Source organism: Mustela lutreola, chromosome 7 (assembly GCF_030435805.1).
Source record: "Mustela lutreola isolate mMusLut2 chromosome 7, mMusLut2.pri, whole genome shotgun sequence".
Classification (NCBI taxonomy): domain Eukaryota; kingdom Metazoa; phylum Chordata; class Mammalia; order Carnivora; family Mustelidae; genus Mustela; species Mustela lutreola.
In genome coordinates, this window is record NC_081296.1 from 123,302,003 (window position 1) to 123,323,150 (window position 21,148).

General features: G+C 48.0%; 1 protein-coding gene across 3 annotated transcripts in view; it reads left to right on the forward strand.

Moving 5' to 3' along the window:
- FBLN5 (fibulin 5) overlaps positions 1 to 21,148 on the forward strand; it is a 73,721-nt gene that overhangs the window by 6,611 nt on the left and 45,962 nt on the right. For all 3 annotated transcript variants that reach the window (XM_059182479.1, XM_059182478.1, XM_059182477.1), the window contains 2 exons: positions 242 to 293; positions 1,917 to 2,171. In XM_059182479.1, the coding sequence (XP_059038462.1) occupies positions 242 to 293; positions 1,917 to 2,171 (307 nt within the window). The remainder of the gene's footprint in view (positions 1 to 241; positions 294 to 1,916; positions 2,172 to 21,148) is intronic.

Here is a 21,148-nt window from a genome sequence, read left to right on the forward strand (position 1 = left end):
TCAAATCTGCTGGTAGTGGGGGTTTTAAAGTGTAATGCTAAGTGTTAAATGATTATAAGAAAATACTAAAAAGAAGGGGGGCAAATAGGACTTATAATTCAGGTTTGGTGTTACGGATGCTTTTTTTTTTCTTTACTGCATTTCTCGAACTTTCTGTGATGTCCTTGTAATACTTTTATAGTTAAAAAAAAAATCGTAAGGACCATGACTTTACCTCTTTCTCCTCTCTCCTTCCCGGCAGCAACAGTGCACTAACGGCTTCGATCTGGATCGCTCGTCAGGACAGTGCTTAGGTACGAGGGACACGGAGGATCCTGCACTGGGTGGGGGCATTCGATGACAGACCGATGGTGGGCCTGTGTCTTTCCCTGCTGCTGCTTGATATTATCAAACCTGTATTGGCCTGGGTTATGGAAGAAAACAGTGCCTGTCAATAACACCCATTTATCAATCACCTGCTTTGTGGCCCACCCCAGGAGGGGGCAAAAATGAGCATGGATTGACCTGTGTCCCCAAGGGGCTCTCCATCTGTATTAGTTTCTGATGGCTGCTGTAACAGACTGCCACAGACTTAGTGGTTTAAACAACAAAAATCTATCTCCCAGCTCAGCTCAGAAGTTATCCATAGATTTATCTGTAATTATTTATAGGTCTGACGTTTTAGAGGGATTTCCCAGCCCAACTTCAAGGGGTCAGCAAAGCTTTTGTTTCTTTCTAGAAGCTCTAGCAGAAAATCCATGTCCTGGCTCATAGGTATTGTTGGCAGAATTCACTTTCTTTCTTTTTTAGAAAAATTGGGATATGATTGACACATCATGTTATGTGAGTTTCAGGGTTACGACTTGTTGATCTGATAACACATATATATTGCAGGATGATCCCCACCGGAACCTTTGCTAACACCGCCATCACATCACATAGTCACATTTCTTTCCTTATGGCAAGAACTTTTAAGAGCGTCTCTCTTAACAATGTTCGAGAACCTAATACAATATGGCGAACTGTCCTCGCTGGGAGGGCTGTGAACTCCCCGGCACTTATTCAACTTATAAATGCAAGTTTATGCCCTTCACCAGCCTCTCCCAGTCCTCAGCCACCATGTCACTCATGATTTTTATGAGTTTGGCTTTTTTGATTCTACATATAAGGGAGATCATACATGACTTTCCTGTGACTTATCTCGTGTAGCATGACATCCATCCATGGACTGCTACAGAACGGGGCATCAACCTCAGCATACTTCCCTTTCCTGAGGTGGGAGTTGGTGCACGTGTCTCAGTTGAGCTGTCTGGGGTGGGCGTGTCTCCCCCACAGGCCTGGACACGGACCTGGACACAGACCTGTTCGCTGGCACAGGGCGAGCTGACTTGCCAGTAGGCTTCCACTTTCTTTGCAAGGAACTAGCTCTCAGCCAAACCTTATCTTCCTTGATGCAAAGGATTCCCTCCCCCACCCAGCTGTTTTTTGGAGTAGAAGAGGAAGTCATCATGAGGTCCAACCCAGGGTTTCCCGGGGGTCATATGGGTACATGGGAGCACTGGGCTGTTTTTAGATGGCATGCTCACAGATAAATGCTCCATTTTAGTATTGATACATACATTTTTACTGTTACCTTCTACTTACGTTGATTGGTAGTGTCTACTTGGGTTTCACATGTGGGTGAGATGATATGGATTTTGTGGCTGGGGTGCAGATTGTGATGTGGTCTCTGATGGCTGATGTCTGGGTGATGCTGGTCAGTGTGATTCAGTTACACCAACGTTTGAGGGTCCCCTGCAGTGATGTGCCAGGGCGGCCCTCCGTGTTTGGGAGCAGATGCTGGTAAAGAGTGGCTTTGGGATCCTTGGCTGAACTATGTGCCATGCACTGCCTGGCCGGGGAGCCCCTGACCCTCATCCTTTCTTTGGCATTTCCAGATATTGACGAATGCCGGACCATCCCCGAGGCCTGCCGAGGAGACATGATGTGTGTTAACCAAAATGGCGGGTACCTGTGCATCCCCCGAACAAACCCAGTGTACCGGGGGCCCTACTCCAACCCCTACTCCAACCCCTACTCGGGTCCGTACCCAGCAGCGGCCCCACCGCTCTCAGCTCCAAACTACCCCACGATTTCGAGGCCTCTCATCTGCCGCTTTGGATACCAGATGGATGAAAGCAACCAGTGTGTGGGTGAGTAGCGCAGGGTCTCAGGCTCCTGTGCTCTGGGAAGGTCCTAATCCAGCAACAGTGAAGTCCTAACCAATAAAGCAATAACTTACTTTCTACAGAGTTCCTTTCTGCTGAGTGTCCTGTGTCTCCAGGAACCCCCCCCCCCCCCCAGGAGTAGCTTAGATCGTTGTCACATTCTGGTTCTCATCTAGAAAGCTGATTTGTTTTTTCTTTATTTTCATCTGTCTATCATCTATCTACCTAAAGACTAAGCTTATATTCTCTCTGTTTGATCATAAATGCATCTGGTTTAACTTAGTGAATCCCAGAGAGAAGATCTAGAAAGGACCAGCACTTTCTCTTCAACACTCCTCACCCTTGAATGGAATGTATACTCTTGAAATAAAAGAAGTCTTGAAGGCCATGGCCAGCTGTTCTGGAAAGAGAGTGGGTTCCTTGGGTGGGTGCCAATGTTCTTTTGGCTATAATGAGCCCCGCTGATGGGAACTCACAGCGAGAATAGACCTCTGGGAGGAAGGCGACATCACATGGCATGAGTCCCCAAGGGGGTTGGCAAGTGGTTTGACCAGTGCCCTGGTGAGCTTTGGTGTCTGTTGACCAGTGTGGCCTTGGCGGAGGGCTACTGGGGATCCTTCCTTGGTTGCTCTGATGGTTGGACCAAGAGCTCTGTGACTGTTTCCAGCTTCAGCAGATGGTCTAGAGTGGTGATGGCTCCAGACCTTTTTGATCATGCACCTCGCATCCAAGATCTTTTTGAGCTTGGAGCCCCATGAGATGCGTATTTATAAATTACATACATATCCTGTTATACTAATATGGTTTGAGGAGTGTAACGCATACATTTAAGACTAGAACATCTTAGAAGATGTGATAAAAATAAATGTGAGTGAAGTTCTGATACGTCCCTTCCCCAAAGTCCTGGAGACCACCGGTGTGCCTAGTGAGATTTTTGTTGGTCCGTTTTTAGGGCTCTGAGGTATTAAGCTGTTAGAGAGTCTGGGTTGGCTATCTCGTAATATCTTCTGTTCTTGCAAATGAGTGTGCATTTCCATCTGGATACATGGATATAGTATGCAAACCAGTGTCCTTCAGAGCCGCAAGGGGAAACTGGGTGCACCTGGGCCCAAACTTCTCCATTCTTACTGGTTGCGAAGGACATGGGGTGTATGTGGGGGGGGGCGAGGGGGGAAGATAAATAGAGGTAGAGAGGAGGAGGGGTGGGGACGGAGGGGAGAGTGAGTTAATGGTCACTCCAAATAGAGATGAGTGGGCAGAGGCAAAGAGTGTGGGGTCCAGCCAAGCCACAGACACAGTTTGGTGGAGAAGGAGGTAGTGCCCTTCCCTATAACGAGCTGCCGGAGCGCTGTAACTGGAAGGGACTTTACCAACTGAACTTCCGCTTCCTCGTCCTCTAGGAAAGGGAGCACGGACTCCAGCAGGTTAGTCATGACAGAGGTAGGATGGTGGGTTACAGGACTGACTACCAGTATCTACCTTCCTAACTGGGCCACGTGACCTCTCTTGTCGGGTAGTAAAGAAAGGATCCCGGAAAGAAATGCAGAGAAGGAGCGGTTGGGGGATGTCTGGGTGGCTCAGTTGGTTCAGGGTCTGCCTTTGGCTCAGGTCCTGATCTCAGGGTCCTGGGATGGAGCCTGGTGTTGGGCTCCCTGCTCAGGGGGGAGCCTGCTTTTCCCTCTGCCTCTGCTGCTCCTCCCCACTTGTGCTCTCAGTCTCTCTCTCTCAAATAAATAAATAAATAATCTTTAAAGGGAAAAAAAAGGAGAGATTGGAGTAGAGCGCCTCTTCCAGGATGTCCTGTAGGGCTGGATGCATCGAGTGCAGGATTGAAAGTGAGGAAGGGGGTGTGATTATCCATTGAGGTGCTCCAGGATTTTGTGAGGGGGCCTCAGGGTGTTCTGCCTGATGTCTGGGGCCATCCCACAGACCCCTTTGGGGAACAACTGGGAACTGCTGCACCACTCCCCGAAGCAGTCCCCTCCCTCCCACAGACTTCTTTCCAGGAACTCAGGGCCCTTAAGAAGGACGGGGCTGGGAAACCTATTCATCTCCTTGTCCCCATGACGTCATGCAGTTTCACGGTTCCTAACCTGTCACGCGGGAGACGTGGAGCCTTCATAATGGCCCTTTCTGTAAGAAGAATAGAGTCAAGGAACCCTAGCGAGGACTGGCACCGGGCCCACCCATTTCCAAAAAGTTCAGCATTATGCATTCATAAATCCCGAGTTCTTTCTAACTTCCCTTCCCTGCACCCCACTATTTCCTGACGTACACAGGTCCTTCTGGGCATTGTAAGAGGTGGCGTCACAGGGGAGGGACAAGAGAGGGGACGAGGAAGGGTGTCTGCTTCCACCCACTGTGCCCTCCAGGATGCAGGAGGGGGGCTTGAGAACAGGCAAAAGGGAAGCCAGGCGCAGAGATGGCCGAAGTGGGGGCGGGGGGGGGGTGCAGGGGGGCGCACACCAGGAGAGGGCATTGTTGATAAAGGAGGAGGTGGTGCGTGGGGGGCTCTCACCACCTGGAGGAGGAGGATGTAGGTCTGAGCTTGTGGAGGAAGTGTGGAACCAGCGCTGCGTAATCGGGAAGAACAGGGAAACATTTCTGAAATTTGGGTGTCCTAGGAGGGAGGACAACCTCTTCAAAGGAGTCTTCTCCTCGCCATCAGGATGAAGCTGATAAGCCAGAGTGATGAGAGCAGCGGTCAGGAGAGCAAATGCTTCCCCAGGGCTGGGTGCAGGAGTAGTTACATGTGAATTAAGAGCCCGAGCCATTTGGAGAGGTTAGGAAATCCAGCCAAAGAGAATGGGGATGAACCACGGTTTGAACCCATTCAGCTCCGGATGAGGCTCAGATTGGTCAAGGTTTGTTCAAAGCCTCTGAGAGAGTCTGTGTTGGAGCCCTGATTAAACACAAGGACCTTCTCTTGCTTTTTTTTTTTGTAATTAAAGTTTCTCCTGTAAAGAACCTAGACAAAAGCAGAGACCGTAATGAACACTACCTACTTATCACTGCGTGGCTGTAATTGTCAGCACAGACCGAGCCTTGCTTGTCCTTTACCCTCCCCCAGTGGACTGATCAAAGCAAATCTCAGGCATCATGTAACTTTATCCTTAAATACTTAAGAATGTATCTCTCACAGATAGAGATACATTCTCTATCTAGAGATAGAGATTCTTAAAAAAAAAAAAAAAAAAAGGGACGCCTGGGTGGCTCAGTGGGTTAAGCAGCTTCCTTCGGCTCAGGTCATGATCCCAGCGTCCTGGGATCGAGTCCCACATCGGGCTCCTTGCTCCGCAGGGAGCCTGCTTCTCCGTCTGACTCTGCCTTCCACTCTGTCTGCCTGTGCTCGCTCTCGCTCACTCTCTCTGACAAATAAATAAAATCTTTAAAAAAAAAAAAAAGCCCCAACACTATTTGTTATCAAACCTACAAAAATCAACAATAATTCCTATTTATCATTAAATGTCCAGGTGGTGTTCAAATTTCCCTGATCATAAGTGTCTTCCTTTCCCTCTTGTTGGTTTGTTAGAATCGGATCCAAATGACCCGATGATCCGATCCAAATTACATTTTGTTGACAAGTCTTTTAAATTTCTCTTAATATTTTTTGTTTCTCTTGCCACGAGGCAAGAGAACTACAAGGCGGGGTTCTTTGTCCTGTACAATTCCTTACATTTGGGATTTTACTGATCACGATTTTGGGTGATTTTTAGCATATTCCTTCATGTCTTCCGTTTTTCTCTACACTGGTAATAGATCTAGAGACCTGATCCAATTCAAATTAAATATTTTGGGCAGACTGCTTCATAGGTAATACCATTATTCTTTTGTCCTCTTTCTGCCCTGCTTTCTCCTCATGAACTCTGAGACAATTTGCTTAAAGAAGCAAATGTACCTTTTCACCGTGACTTCCTTTTTCTGAGTTTTGGACCCAGTCTCAAAGAAGCAGTTTCCTCCCTTGTGTCCGGATTAGAATGTGGCCTGTCTCTGCAGGCCAGGCAGGGCCAGGCTCTGTGCACTTGTTCCTGGTGCCCCAGAGTTTCCTTCTTGACTTCTCTGTTTTGGGTTCTGCCTTGGAGGCGAATAGATGCTGTTCCTTCTGGAACAAAATTCAGCCTCAGGTTTGAGTCCCCCTCCACCGTAGATGTAAATCGGGGTCACCTGGGACACTTACAGAGTGAACGGTGACCCAAGAGTTAAAGCTCATGAACCAAGCAAGTTTTGTGTCATCTAGAAAACTGGCCTTTTGGCTTGTGGGTGCTCAGCCCTACGGCCGAGGGTGGTGACTCATGGCTGGTTAGGATGTGTCCTCCAGATCCTGGACCCCTGGGAGATCAGTGGCCAGCTTCTCTGGCGATGGAGAGCCAGATGGACATGGTTAGTCATCAAGGAAGTAAGAGCGGCTCCAGGGAAGTCTTACCTACCTACATGCACCGAAGATACAGAGAAAAGATAAAATCAAAGGCATACCAAGGATTCTGAGCTGGCCAAAAGACCTTGCAGAAGCAGGATGCTGTGGGGTTAATGGTATGGCTGCTGAAGGTTCAGGAAGAAGGGAGCTGAGCTGAGGGCTGGAGCTACCATGGTTTGAACCCCCACTCAGGAACCTTCCTATCATAGCATGCTGCCTCTGAGAACATCAACTTCAGCCAAGGTCCCTGCATGTGGATGTCCCTTATTTATGTGTGCTTGTCCCCTTTGGGGCTCAACTTGTCACCTCTCTTGGTGGACAGTCTTAGTTCTGGCTTTGCCAGTCAGCTTGGCTTAGCAGCAAACTTAGGGACTGTACTGGTGACAGATGCTTATGGAATGTTCTGCGGTTGACCAAGCAGTCTTTTACTAGAGCCCAGGGACTGAAGGGGATCTTCTGGTCGTTTGTGAAATTATTCTCCTTCCTGGCCCAGGGATTTGTATTGATCAAAGCGTTTGAGTAGCGAGGTAGGCATTCATAGGGATCCTTCTAGAAGACGGATGTGCTAGCCCGAGACTTTGTGTTGAGTTAGTCTTCCTGAAAGCCAGCCAGGTTTTATTCAACTGACAATAAATGTGACCAATGATAACAGAGCACTTGTTGGGGCCAGACTCTACTCTGGGCACTGAGGGGGCAGGGTGTCTGGGCATGGCTGTGGGCTCTCTCCAGAAGTTACCGTCAGGAAGGGAGATTGGACACAAAAGAAGCTGCTAAAATACTAGGTGGCCTGTGATAGGTCCCTGAGATGGTGAAGAGAAGGCAGAGATGGGCAGGCTGTGCCTTCTGGAATGGAGAGGGCTGGAACTTGGACATCAGACTGGCCTTGAGTCCCATCCTGGTTTGGTCACTTCCTGGCTGTGAGCCTTGAATCTCAGTTTCCTCATCTGTAAACTGGGCATGACAAGGTCTGGCTCACAGAGAATGTGAGGAAATACCTTGTCCAGTGTCTGTCTGTAGAATCACAAGGAAACCATTCATCAAGAAAGACTCAAGGGTCTGGCGATGACAACCTGTGTGTAGAAAGATTCATAGAATCTGAAAATGCACTGCAAGCCTCATTCTTTAGAACCTTTAAAATGACCAAAAACTGAGCTTGGTACACACCCATCCCACAGACTTTGCAGGATATGGCCTAGTTCCTTCCCTCATGAAATTTCAGTCAGGTTCTGCTTCAAGACTCCAGCAAAGCCTGGGTTTGTTTAAACTGTGAAATGGAACAGTGAGAAGACTTTCCAACCTGACATTTGTTCCCAGCAGATAAGGCAAGGACAGGAGCACTGGAAACTTCACTGAGCCCTCCACGTGGCGGCTCCTGTGGGCTTCTCTCCCAATTTTTTTATAAAGGCTTGGGCAATAACTTGAAACCACGTCCTCAGAGATGAGACTGGAAGGAAAATGCAGGGAACACAGGTCACTGGGTTCCTTCGGCTGCCGAGGGCACGGGGACCAGGCAGGCCTGGCAAGAAGTGGGACCAGGCTTGAGTCAGGGGCTCCGCAGTTGGGTTTGCTTGTCAACCGGGCCTTGGCAGACTTATCCCCGTGCACCCCGTCCTGCTTCAAGTCTTTCCTAGTCACTGGTGGGGATAGGGAGTGAGCAGAATAGGGGGGTTTACAATAAATAAATAAATAAAAACTTTAGAAAAATAAACGTTAAAACTTAATTTTTAAAATGAATTCTCATATTGTTTGAATCTGTTAGAAGGATGTATTATTTTTGTTTTAAAACAAAACCACCGCCCCCCGCCCCACCCCCCCACCCCCCCACCCCCCGCCAATTTTTTTAAAGCTTAAAGTGAGACAGATGGCGTGGGAAAGGGACCAGAGAGGACACTGAGAAGAACGGGACAGATTTGCTATTTATTAGCTGTGGGGCATAAGAAAGTCATTGGGCCTTTCTGTAAAAAGGAGGGACAGGAGGATAGTAAGGATCTGAATGTGGGGTGTGCGGCTAGAATTCAGGGATCCGTTGTCATGTTTTTTCTCATTAACATCTAGTGAAATTTGTCATTGTTGTCCATTATGGAGACAGTAGGCTGTAATGCCTTAGTGGTCCCTGTGACAGTATTAACGCGAAAAGCACAACTAGTCATACACCATGTTATAGCTGTAACAGTGACTCTGAAGTGTCTTGAAGTATTTGGCGTATCTTGAAATGCCATTTTCACTAATTGCTACTTCAGAATTGTACAAGATAGTAGGCTGCTGTCCTGTCTTGTTATGTAATGCCCTGATAAGGAAGCATATATGTTTCTACAATGCACATTTATTTTTTAAACTATTTTGTTAATTGCCTTTCAATATAATTGGTCTCCCTGTGAGTTTAACTCCATGCAATTCAAAGCATTCTTCTGAGAAGGGGGTCCATGGGCTTCATCTGCTTGTAGAACAGGTTTGTGGCACCCACACCAAAGGCTTAAATTCCCTGGAGGAGATAATCTCTTGGTCTCTTCCAACTCAAGAATGTTCTACTTTTCTAAATCCTTCCAGTCCTTAGGAAGACAGTCTGGATTTTCCCTTCATGTGTTCTCATCCGGATTGCTCTGTGACGTGGTCCTTCTCGACTTCAACCAGCACACGTGCTCAGTGACATCTGCCAGGACTGAGTCTGTCCTCCGTGTGTGAGGAAGTCCCTCTCTACCCACAGCTGCCACTGCCTTCCAGAACCAGCCCTGGTCTGTAGGGGTGAGGAAGTGCAGCGAGCTGACCACCCCCCACACCCAGTGGGCACCCACGAGGAGACCTGCCCAGCTCTCAGTGCTTTGGAGAGTAGGCACGTCCTCAGTGCCTAGTATACCAATTTTCTCAATGACCTACAAATTTTTCTTGGCTCTCACCTTATGTTCCTTGGTCTGGTCCTGTTTCTTTCAATTATGTTCCATTCAGGAATTAGCCAGTTGTGTGTGACAAGCAAGTGGTGCTGCAACAGGATGGAGGAAGTGTGAACTTTTAGCAGCGGGGCAATTCAGCCCTTGACGGTCATGGCTAAGGTGGGTGTATGACCGGCTCTCTGAAGAGTGTCTGCAGGAAGGTAGGAGAGCACCGTTACCTGTCAGGGCCAGGGCTGATCAGACTGTGCAGCCATGTGTGCTTTAAATGAGTGGGAGGAGCGTCCTTTGGTGCTTCCATAAAGGTGTTGTGCGTTGAGATGGAAGAAGGTGATGGTATCTTCTCTTTTGTCATCAAGCTTAGTGATAGATTTCTTTGCAAATGTCCTTTTGATGAAAGTAGACCAAGTACACCACTGGCCAAATTGAGAATGGACCCAGTCGCACAGGTTCTGTATCTATGTTGGCAGTTTCCACAGATATTCTCCCAGGCTCTTATCTGCTTGTATGCCTGGTGTTGGAAGGGCATCTGTCGCTCCTGCCCATGCCCCAGCATGATGCAAGAGACAGAGTGATTTGGGAGCTCTTTGTGCTCTCAGAAATGGATTAAATGAGATAAAGAAGTAAAAATAGCATAGGAGTGCAAAGTCTAAGTTTTATAGAGTGTGTACATGAGTACGAGAAAATGATTAAAGCAGTACATTAGTAATCACATTAATGTCATCAACAACAGCCTCATGTAGATATCGTCTGAAAGGCTCAAGTTGTGACATCTGCTGTTTGGGAAAGAAAGGAGATCTTTATTTTCTTGAAGGACCTGGAGGGAGAAGTCATCAGGCCGAAGAGCAGTGGGAGTTAGTAAGATGGGGGCAGGGAAGAGCAGAGGCTTTAGATTCAGACATTTGGGGTTCAGATCCCATCCTTGCACAGTTGCCGGGCTCAGGGTATTAAAACCTTTGAATGTCCCATCTACAACATGGGAAATTAACACGTTTCTTATGGGGTTGTTTAAGAAGTTTAGCGAAGGAATGCAGAGTGTCCCCTAGTCAGGCGTGCAGTCCCGGAACAGTAGTCACTGCTGTCACTCCCTTACCATCTGCTCTCCCCACAGGAACAGGGCTCTGTTGGCTTCACATCTTACCAGTCCTTACTGGGTCACAATGGGGTACACAGACACAGGGCTGCTTATCCTCCCAAGTTTGGGGAGGGAGAGTGGAAGGGGAGGGAGACAGAGAGGGACTGCCTTTCAGATTGTGACTGCTGATACTGTCTCCCCCTCTCCACTCTGACCCCACTCAGCCAGACAGGCTGCCTTTGATCCTTTCTCTGGGGCCTCTCTCAGCTCTGGGAGCGCCGAGGAGGAGTGACATGATTATGTGTGTTCCCCTCTCTCTTTGGCTGCCAGCTTCTCTGCACACATAGACACGGAGACAGAAAGGCCACCTTCAAACCGCACTGGCTGGCAGGCTGGGACTGGGGCTGGGCTGGGGGGCTCCTCAGACCATCTTCCCCAGCAGGCCAGCGTCCCCCCTTTTTGGTGGCAGAAAGCTCACAGCTTCCGGGCAGCCCCCAGTTGTGCGGCAGAGGGCAGATAGGTGTCCACGTGCACTCCTGAGGATGGGGGTATCAGGGCTTGGAGCTGTGCGTGGGGTGCCTGGTGAGGGCTGGGAGGTTTCTTGGTTGCAGGCGTGGCCCCAGCACGCACTGTTTATCCACAGCATCTGGCAGAGTGGGCTCTTAGCAAATGACTGTCGAATGAATGAATGAATGAATGAATGAGTGGAGAGAAAGGGAGTGTGAGCACTGTTAAACCCAAGCAGTGAGAGGGGAACCCTCACTCATTTCCTAACTCAGCCTCTCATCATTCACTCCAGCACACCCCCCTGAGCCCAAGGCTCCTGTTTGTCTTGGAAGCAGAGGAGCGTGTTTGGGGAAGGGTCTTGAGGCCATCTCCTTGGGGGCTGGCAGAGAGAGGACATTCACAGGATTCCTTCTCTCCAGAGGGCCTCAGACATCAGACTGGATGTCAAGGACTGACCTCCCATTCCCCTCTGGCTCGTCGGAGCTGGGCCAGAGGGGAGATGGGGACAGCCAGTGCCGGGCCCTGCCCCAGGCAGCCAGCATCCATGGACTCCAGGTCAGGGCTGGGGAAGCAGCGAGCCTCGGGGGACTCGTCAGTGCTGTCTGACTTTCCCTCATACTAAGACATTTGTAGAACGCCAGCCAGAGTTGATTTATGAGTTTTCACATATTTCACAGGTCTCAACACATCCCCCAGGAATCAATGAGGTCAGACAGAACAGACTTTGCATCCGGAATCAGTATGAAATTGGCATCTTCAACTGTTCCCATGGGAAGGAGGGGATAATAATTTGAGGGGAGATTATATTAAGCAATGCAAAGACACAAAAAAATCTGACTCGGCTTCATTCCCACTGGGGAGAAAGACAAGTCATCTGTTTTCCGCATTTGAGCTGGGTGAGGGGTGGCCATCTCCGCCGGGGCCCCTGTGACCACAACGCAGCAGGACCGGACAGGGCCACTGGGGCGAGTGATGAACTCAGAGCAAACAGCAGTGACCACAGCATCCCGCCCCGCGTCCTCCGGCTCATGCCCCGTAACTACAATACATAGACTTTGGGGATTATTTTTTAGCAGCTCTCTATCCAGTAGGAGCTCGTATTTGTAGCACCTGATAAATATTTGTTGAACAAGCCAAAAAGCTGATGTGGTGAATTGTATGTATAGGATTGAAATGAACCGGGGAAATCGGGTGTCCATATAGATTAGTTTTATCATTAATAGGCTATCATAAGTGGAGTGCCCGCAAAGAATAGGAATTCTGCTCTGGGAATGGGTGCGATGCCCTTTAAGAGAATCTTTGGAGGACTGAGTAGGGTTTTCATGTGGGAGACGGGAAAGGACTTTCTGGTTTGAGGAAACAGCTCAGGTACAGGCATAGAGGCAGGAATACCAATGAGAGCTGGCCTTGGTCATGAGCGCAGGGGTCACCTGCCCATTCTTGATACCCAGTGTGTGGCTGCAGCATGGCTGTGGGTGGGAGGTGGGGCCGGCATGGAAGGAGAGATAAGACCAAGAAAATCGGCAAGAACTAGATGGTGGGGGCTTTGAATGCCAAGCCAAGGGCTTGGGCTTTGTTCATTGAACACAGGTTTTTGAGTGGAGGAGGGGTGTGACTTTTATTTGAAGAGGATTCCTGGTTGAGGGACCTGGTGGTCTGAGATCCACATCTGATCTTAGTCCTGCCACAAGTTCAGCGGGTGATGGTAGCTCCATCGCTCCTCCTTCTGGGCTCCACTTCCCCATCTGTGCATGCAGGAAGGCCCGGCCAACAGTCTCTCAGGCTCTGTCCAGCCCTGACCACCCAGGAGGATGAAGGGCTTACTTACCACAACCAGGTGGAGCATAGCTTCTGGACGCAGGTAGATTCTGGAGAGAGTATCTTTCCCCTTGAGGCAATGATTTTGCATTTGACCTAAGCTCTGGGGGCAGGGAGGGACTCATTACTGGGCCATCTCTTAATGCTATCACTTCCTTTTCTCAGAGTCCTGGTTGGAGCCTTCCTGTGAGCGGGAAGAGTGAGCCCTTCTCTAGTCCCTCCAGAAAAGGGGCCTCCAGGGATGGCGATGAAATCAGCTCTGACCATGATGATAGCCTGTGGCCCTGTTCCGTGGGAAATCTGGCAGCGTCTTTGTAACACCTGGGGGCAGTTTGCAAGCAGCTGGAGTAAAACCCAAGTTCTTCATGAAGCCAGGCGTCCTCTTAGACTGACCAGTGGGGTGGAGAGGGAAGAGTTTCACAATCAGGCCGTTCTGGGAAATACCCCCACCTCAGCCCTCCAACACAGACCCTTGTTCCAGAACCATCTCTCTCTTACTTAGCTCCGGAGGGCAGGTGTTGGTCAGGCACCTGGTTGGCACCTTGCTGTGGGAGGCTGGATCCTGAGGTTATACCCTTAATCGACTCCCTTAAATGTGGTAACTCCCACTTGAACACTGCCTCCCCCTTTCCCAAATGCTTTCCCATTCACTCACTCACTGATTTCTCCAACAGTCCAGCAGGCAGGCTCAAGGGTTGTTTTCCCTGTTTCACAGAATACTTGGAAAGGCTCTGTGACTGTCCCCAGTATCCCTCCCTTGGTCCGTGGGAGAGGCCGACCAGAGCACAGGCTTGCTGACTTTCAGACCCTGCTCCTCCCTAAGACTCCCCGGATGCTCCTGGTTTTGTTCGTTGGTTTTAAATTTAAATTCCAGTTACTTAACATCCAGTGTAAAATTCGTTCCAGGTCTACAGATAGGAACTCCGCACGCGGGGCTCCTTGCAGCCAAGTGCATGCCTTAGTCTCCATCACCTATCTCCCGTGTCCCTCCCAGCCCCCTCCACTCTGGGGACCACCAGTTTGCTCTCTAGAGTTAAGAGGCTATTTCTTGGTTTGCCTCCTCCTCTCTTCCTCCCGTCCCTTTTATCTCCCCACTTTGTTTTGTTTCTTAACTTCTACATAGGAGTGGAATCATGTGGTATTTGCCCTTGACTGGCTTATTTTGTTTAGCATTATACTCTCTAGACCTATCCATGCGGTTGCAAATTGCAAGGTTTCATTCCTTTTTATGGCTGAGTTATATTCCACGGTGTGCATAGACCACACCGGTTTTATCCACTCATCAGTTGATGGACACTTGGGCTGTTCCCATAACTTGGCTGTTGTAGATCACGCTGCCGTGAACATCCAGGTACGTGCATCCCTTTGAATCTGTATTTTTGTATTCTTGGAGTAAATACCTAGTAGCATGATTACTGGATCATAGGATAATTCTATTTTCAACTTTTTGAGGAACCTTGAAAACAGAAAAAATTCTGTTTTCCAGAATGGCTGCACCAGTTTGCATTCCCACCAACAGTGCAAGAGGATTCCCCTTTCTCCACATCCTCACCAACATCTGTTGTTTCCTGTGTTGTTGGTTTTAGCCATTCTGACTGGTGTGAGGCAATATCTCATTACAATTTTGATTTGGATTTTCCAGACGATGAGTGATGTTGAGCATCTCTGCATATGTCTGTTGGAGATCTGGATGTCCTCTTTGGACAGGTTGCTCTTGGTTATTTACAGGCCTTGCTGGCCTCCTTTTTCTTCCTCAAACATATCAGGCTCTTCCCTACCTCAGGGCCTTTGCACTTGCTGTTTCCTGTGTTGGAACTCTCTTCTGGCTCTTCACCTTGCTGGTCATTCTCCTCTTTACAAGTTTCAGCTTAGTTTATAGGTCACCTTCTTAAAGAGCCTTTCTTTGCTGTGTCCAAAGCAACCCTGTGCTTACTCTTCATCACAGCCCTCGTCATTGTTATCTGTCCCAGACCTGACTGTGCGCAACTTCAGATTGCTGGGTCCCAACCCTACTGATTTAGTAGGTTTGAGTGAGGGCCTGTGCTTTCAAGTGATGCTAATCCCTCTGGTCTGGGGACCACACTTTCAGGACCACTGATTGATAAATATATTTTAATTAATTAACAAATTATTTTTATTGAGGTGTAATTGACATGATATGAATTTTAGACAAGCAGCGTAACCTTTCCAGATTTGTGTGTATTGTATCTTCCATGTGTAGTTAACATCCATTGCAGCACAGTCACGAAACTATTTTTCTGGTGGTAGGAATTTTTAAGATCTACTCTCTCAGCAACTTTCATATAATATGGTGTTATCTGTAGTCACCGTGCTGCCATGACTTCCCCATTAAGTAATGGGGAATTTATATATATATACCTGGAACTTTGCACCTTTTGACCTCTTTACCCATTTTGCCCATCCCCTGCTGTGGGCAATCACCTGTTGGTTCTCTGTAACTATGGGCTTAAGTCTGTTTGGTTTGTTTATTTGTTTGTTGGTTTTCGATTCCACCTATAAGTGAGATCACGTGGTATGCGTCTTTCTCTGACTAATCTTGCTTGGCATGATGCCTTCACAGTCCATCTGTGTTGTTGTAAATGGCAAGATTTCTTTCTTTTTTATGGCTGATATATATAATCTATATGATATATATGACATATATGATCTATATGTATATAAATATATACATATAGATATACATTCATACACACACACATATATATATCCCATCTTCTTTGTCCATTCAAGTGCTGATGGACATGTAGGTTGTTTCTGTGTTTTGGGTGTATTTATTGTTTCATTATCTGTCTGACCTCTTATTTTGTTTCCACTGTGCTCCCAGTGCCTGGCCTGTCACTGCTGCTTGATGAGTATCTGTTAAATGAGTGTTGACTGAAGACGTGGTTGGGACTCCTTGCTTTATAATCATCCCACACCTAAGAAGGAAGAATGTTAAACATTGACAGAAACCCTGGGAGTGACTCAGTCTGATCGCTTCTTCTCTGTTATCTTTTTCTTTAACCTTTTTTTCATGCTTGACGTTTTTCTAAAGGTCAATATGAATTTTGGTATAAATTGCATAGACAGTTAAATCCCACGTGAGTGAGTTGGGCTTACTGGGCTCAAGGAGGGTTGTTAGAAGCCCAACCAAAAGCCGCAGGACATCCAGCTAGTTGTGGGTGTTTGAGTCTCCCCTTCTTGGGTCTGTGCTGAAACCTTGACACTCAGCTCACCTGTCTTCATGTGGGGAAGAGCCACATATTCTCCCTCTTCTGATCTTGAGGCAAATCATGGGAGAGCAAGCTGTGGTGAGGCAGAGTGAGGGAGTGCAGGCTCTGACTGTGGTTCGGGCCTTTCTTCTTCTGTGACGAACACACTGGCACAAATGGAAGAAACCTTGATCTTGGGCTTGTCAGCGCCATGTTCTCACAAAACATGGGCCCCAGCCAAGGCACCACATCTGTGAGCCCCTTGGGAACTTTTTGAGTAAGTGAATTAAAATTTTATGACTGATTTGCACAGAACACTTCTCCTAATTCCCAAATTGGTACTTCCAGAACCCGCAAGGGTCTGAGGCCGCCTCCTATCCTTTAGTTTCAAAAGAACAAAGTTGAGAGGTTGCCAGATTGGAATTGAGTTTTGACTGTAAAATTTGATCTCCCCTGGCAAGGGAGCTGGGGATGAGATCTGAGATGGTTATGGATTCCCTGAAAGTATTGCTGGGTCCCCGGGGAGTAGGGAGGGAGGGCTTGGACCCAACTGGCTGACACTTCATCCTCCGTTTGGGGGCAGGGATCTTTCAAGGGCCCACAGGAAGTGGAATGTGTACATTGGGGTGGGTGGGTATGTTTGGGGAGCAGGTTGCCAACTCTTGTGGAGATCACCCATGGCCACTCTGGACTGTGTGTATCATGGGTGTAACTGATTCTGCCCAAGGGAATCAAGGATGTCTACATCAAGGGTGTCTACATCAAGGATGTCTACACAGAGAAGGGACATTTACAGTTCAGTTGGGAAACCGGGAGACCCGATGTCATTTGCAGAGCTGGGAAAAAGCCCATGCTCTCTGGGCTCCTCATACCAGGCAACAGTGCTTAGCTGCAGAAAGACGCTGGATCTGGAAGCTGGGTGACCTTGGGCAGGTCACTTCTCTGTGGATCTCATCTCCTTTAAGAGCTGAGTGATCTCTGAGGCTTGTTTAGGTGGCCATGTGTGCTGATGTACCGGGACAACGAATGAACAAGGCAGGCTCTCTGATTCGGTTGCCTGTGTTCACTGTGATATTCTAAGCCATTTGATCTGGCTAGTGCTTGTCAGGATGAGGTGAGTGAGGGCACAACATGAACTATCTTTTAAAAATGAGCTCATGGCGGAGGCCTCGGCAAGGAGAGGAGAAATCATTTCTCTCCCTGCTTGTATGCACCTCAGCCAGAGTCTGGTTTCACAAGAATTTGCCCCCACCCCAGCTACACAGATGCACCATGCTTAACCATCTTTGTAAGTCATAGATCTCTGTTCTTTCCACACTCAAGATCCATAAAGAGTTGTAAGTAGAACAGACTTGTCTGCTAGCATTATCCCTTTCTGAAGACGGGGGGTGGGGGATAAAAAGGCAGGAAACCCTGGTACTTTGGCAGGCAGATAAGCCCACAATGGGGTTAATATAATAGAAATTATTAAGACAACAGTAGATAGCACAACTTGGCTTTTAGTTCTCATGAGGAGGGAAGGCTTGCCAGGACCACATTCCAGTACGGCCTACTGACCATGAAGAGTGTGTGGGATTCTAGGATCAAGCACAGTGAGCCACATGCACACTAATAGGGTCTTATCAACGAGATCCCTGAGAACACAGAGAGGAAGGAGGGGGGTGGGGTGGTCCCTTTCCCTTTGGGAGGCTGGGGAGCAGTCTCCAGGGTGGGAGATGTCCAGGGACCTGGGGAAGCACACAAAATGTAGTAGTGTTCTTGGGAGGCCATAGTGAGTACCACAGATGGGGGGGGGGTGGAGTAGGGGAGTTTAAACAACAGACATTTCTTGTCTCCCAGTTCTGAAAGTTAGACACAGATCAAGTCTGATCGATGCGTCAGTAGGGTGGGATCCTCCTGAGGTCTGTGAGGGAGGGATCTGTGCCAGGCTTCTCTCCTGGGCTTAGAGGAGGCTGTCTCCCTGTCATCTTCCCTCTGTGTGTATCTCTGGATCTGAATTCCCCTTTCATATGAGGATACCAGTCACAGTGGATTAAGACCTCATTTTTACTTAGTTGCCTTTAAAAAGACTCTATCTCCACACCCAGTCACATGCTGAGGCACTAAGGGTTATGACTTTGGTATATGAATCTTGAGGGACACAGTATGGCAAAGTCCTGTTCCTTCAGCAGGACCCTCTGAGGGCAGAGACCACTGGAATGCCATTCTTTTTTCTTTTCCTTTCCTTTCCTTTCCCTTCCCTTCGATCCCTTCTATCTCTCTCTTTTTGTTTCTTTCTAAAATATTTTATTTATTTATTTGAAAGCGAGAGAGAGAGAGAGTGTATGAGTCAGAGAAGGGGCAGTTGGAGAGCTGAGCAGGGAGCCTGAAGTGGGTCTCAATCCCAGGACCCTGAGTTCATAACGTAGGCTGAAGGTAGGCACCCAACCAAATGAGCCATCCAAGCACCCCAGCCATTCTTTTTTCTTGTCTTTGTTGGCCAGCCCATACATGACTTCTTCTATCACTCCATCCATCTCAGACTCAATTTGCTCCCCAGCCTGCCGTGAGTTCCCTGCTTGTATGCACCTCTGTTGGGGCCTGTGTCGTCATCTACTGTAGACTTCATTAGAAATGTGTCTGTGCGCCCTACACATTCAAGTCCCATGTCTGAGGTGTCTCTGTCTCTCTTTTGTACTCCTCACTTCCTGTCTTGCATAGAGAGCACGTTCGGTAATGTTTGTTGATCTTGTCAATGGGTCCCAGATAGTTGGGCAATCAGGGACAGATAAACAGAAAGATGTTGCAGTCAATACGGCAGCAGCACCAGCACTGTGCCTCTCCTTGGATTCTGTGCACTCAGGGACAAAGTCAAGCTCCTGGATTTATAAGGAAAAGAAGCTCTTTCTACCCTTCTATCTTCCTCTGGCCACAATGGGTCAACGGAGGAATCTGCAGACTGGGCGCTCGGCATTCTTAAACCCCCAGAGTTCAAAGAGAATGACTTGTTTGGCCAGTCTTGAAGAAACTCTTCAATCATTTCTTGAATAATGGCATTCTTTTGGCCCAGATCTATGGATACTCCTCCCTCCACCCCCAATCCGGTGACCTTCTGTCCCCTTGTTTCTTGGCTCCAAGTCTGGGTCTGTTGTAAAGAGCAAAGCAGTTTCAGCAGAGCGAGGGGGTCCGTCCCACGAATCCACAGCCGCACGCCCCAGAAAGCCTGACTGTGCAGAAACAGCTGGGTTTTGGCAGGCGGATTTTGAAAAACAACGCTAATAATTTAAAAGCATTTTGTTCCAGAATAGTATATGGAGGAAGAAGAATGTACTGTCAGATAAGGCAGGTCACTCATTTTGATAAAAGCAGACTCACTTGATGACTCGTTCTGAACCATGTTCCCGCACTTTCCACTTTTACTCTCCTCTAGGAAGTCTTCCCACTTGGTTCCTGGGAGATAGGTGTGCCCCGGGATTGGTCCCTTCAGCTTTTGGCATGGTTGGCAGGGACTTGGGATGCCTAAGTCCTTGGACCAATCACCTTTGCTCTTCCCATTGTACCTCACACACTTCCAGAATTTTCTGTGTGCCTTGACATGGAAAATGTTGGGAAGAGCTACTTTAGACCGATGTGTTCTGCAGAGATTTCTAGGAAACCCATTCACTTTATATTACTCTCGATGCTCTGGCTTTTGACAGCGAATGCCAATATCAGGACTCTGCTGTAGGGCAATTTGATTACACTGAGTGTTCCATTGTGGTTGCATAGCAGAGGCCCAGCTTAAAGTGGTTTAAGCAAAATAATCAAAGAGCAAAACACGTACACATGCACATACACCCCCCCACATGCCAATATAATTTACTTTTTCCAAAACTGAAAAGTCCACGAGTAAAATTAGTCAGAGACACGGTGGGATCCAAGGATTCGAGCAATTATCATATGAACTTGGATTTTTCCTCTATTTCCTGTCTTCAAATACAAAGGTTTCTTCATTTTCAGGGTAGGGTTTTTCAAGAAATAGTCCCGGGCAGCTGTAGGCTTTTGTTTTATCCATTTAGGAACCCAGAGAGAATGCCTCGACCCCTAGAATTCCAGCGAAAGGATGTGGTGAGGCTCTGGGGGTCAGCTTGGCTCCCGTGCCCGTCCCTGAGCTCATCACTGTGACAGGTGACATGGGAGGCTTCAATTTACCAAGCACATGTCACAAGGAAGTCCCACCCTGGAGCCAGCAGTGGATCAAAATCTACCTGGAACGCATGCACCAAAAGGGGGTTCCTCAAAGGGAAATTGGGGATCCGTTACCAGGTGAAGGGGGTTTGGGGGTTTGGGTATTGAGTGGGCAAGAACTATACCTGGGATCCTGACTTCCAAATGGAAACAGAAGAAACAGAAGTCCTGTTGGTCACTTACAAAATGAAGCATAGCTTTTAAGAGCTTTTGAAACTGAAATGATGGCCCAGGGAGGCACCACTGCTTCATGGCTGAGAAAGAAAATCTGAAGAGCAATTGAATTACACTTTTCTGAAAATGGACCAGTAACATGTTAGGAGTGCAGTACTGAGGTATCAGAAATAGACTAGAATCTTCCCTCTGAGTGTTTAAGGGAGAAGCATCCATAGAAGCAGCTCAGGGCCAGGGCCAGGATATTTGGGTCTGACCCTAGCACTGTCTGTCACTAGCTGTGTGACCTTAGACAAATATCTTAAACTCTCTGATTCTCAGTTTGCTCTTCTATAGAATGGGAATAACATCTCCAGCCCTGCTTATCTCACAATATTATTAGTGATGCTGTGGAGCCCTTAGTTCTTCTAAAATCTATAGGACTAGAGAGGTGAACCAAGAAACAGACTTTTTTTCTTTAAGATTTGATTTTTAAGTAATCTCTGTATGTGCGGCTTGCACTCACAGCCCTGAGATCAAGAGTTGCGTGCTCCACTGACTGAGCCAACCAGGTGCCCCCAAAACTCTTCACCACAGAGAACAAACTGATGGTTCCCAGAAAGGAGGTGGTGGTGGGGGTACAATAGGTGATGGGGATAACCGGGCGGGCTGCGGAGGGGGGGCACTTTTGG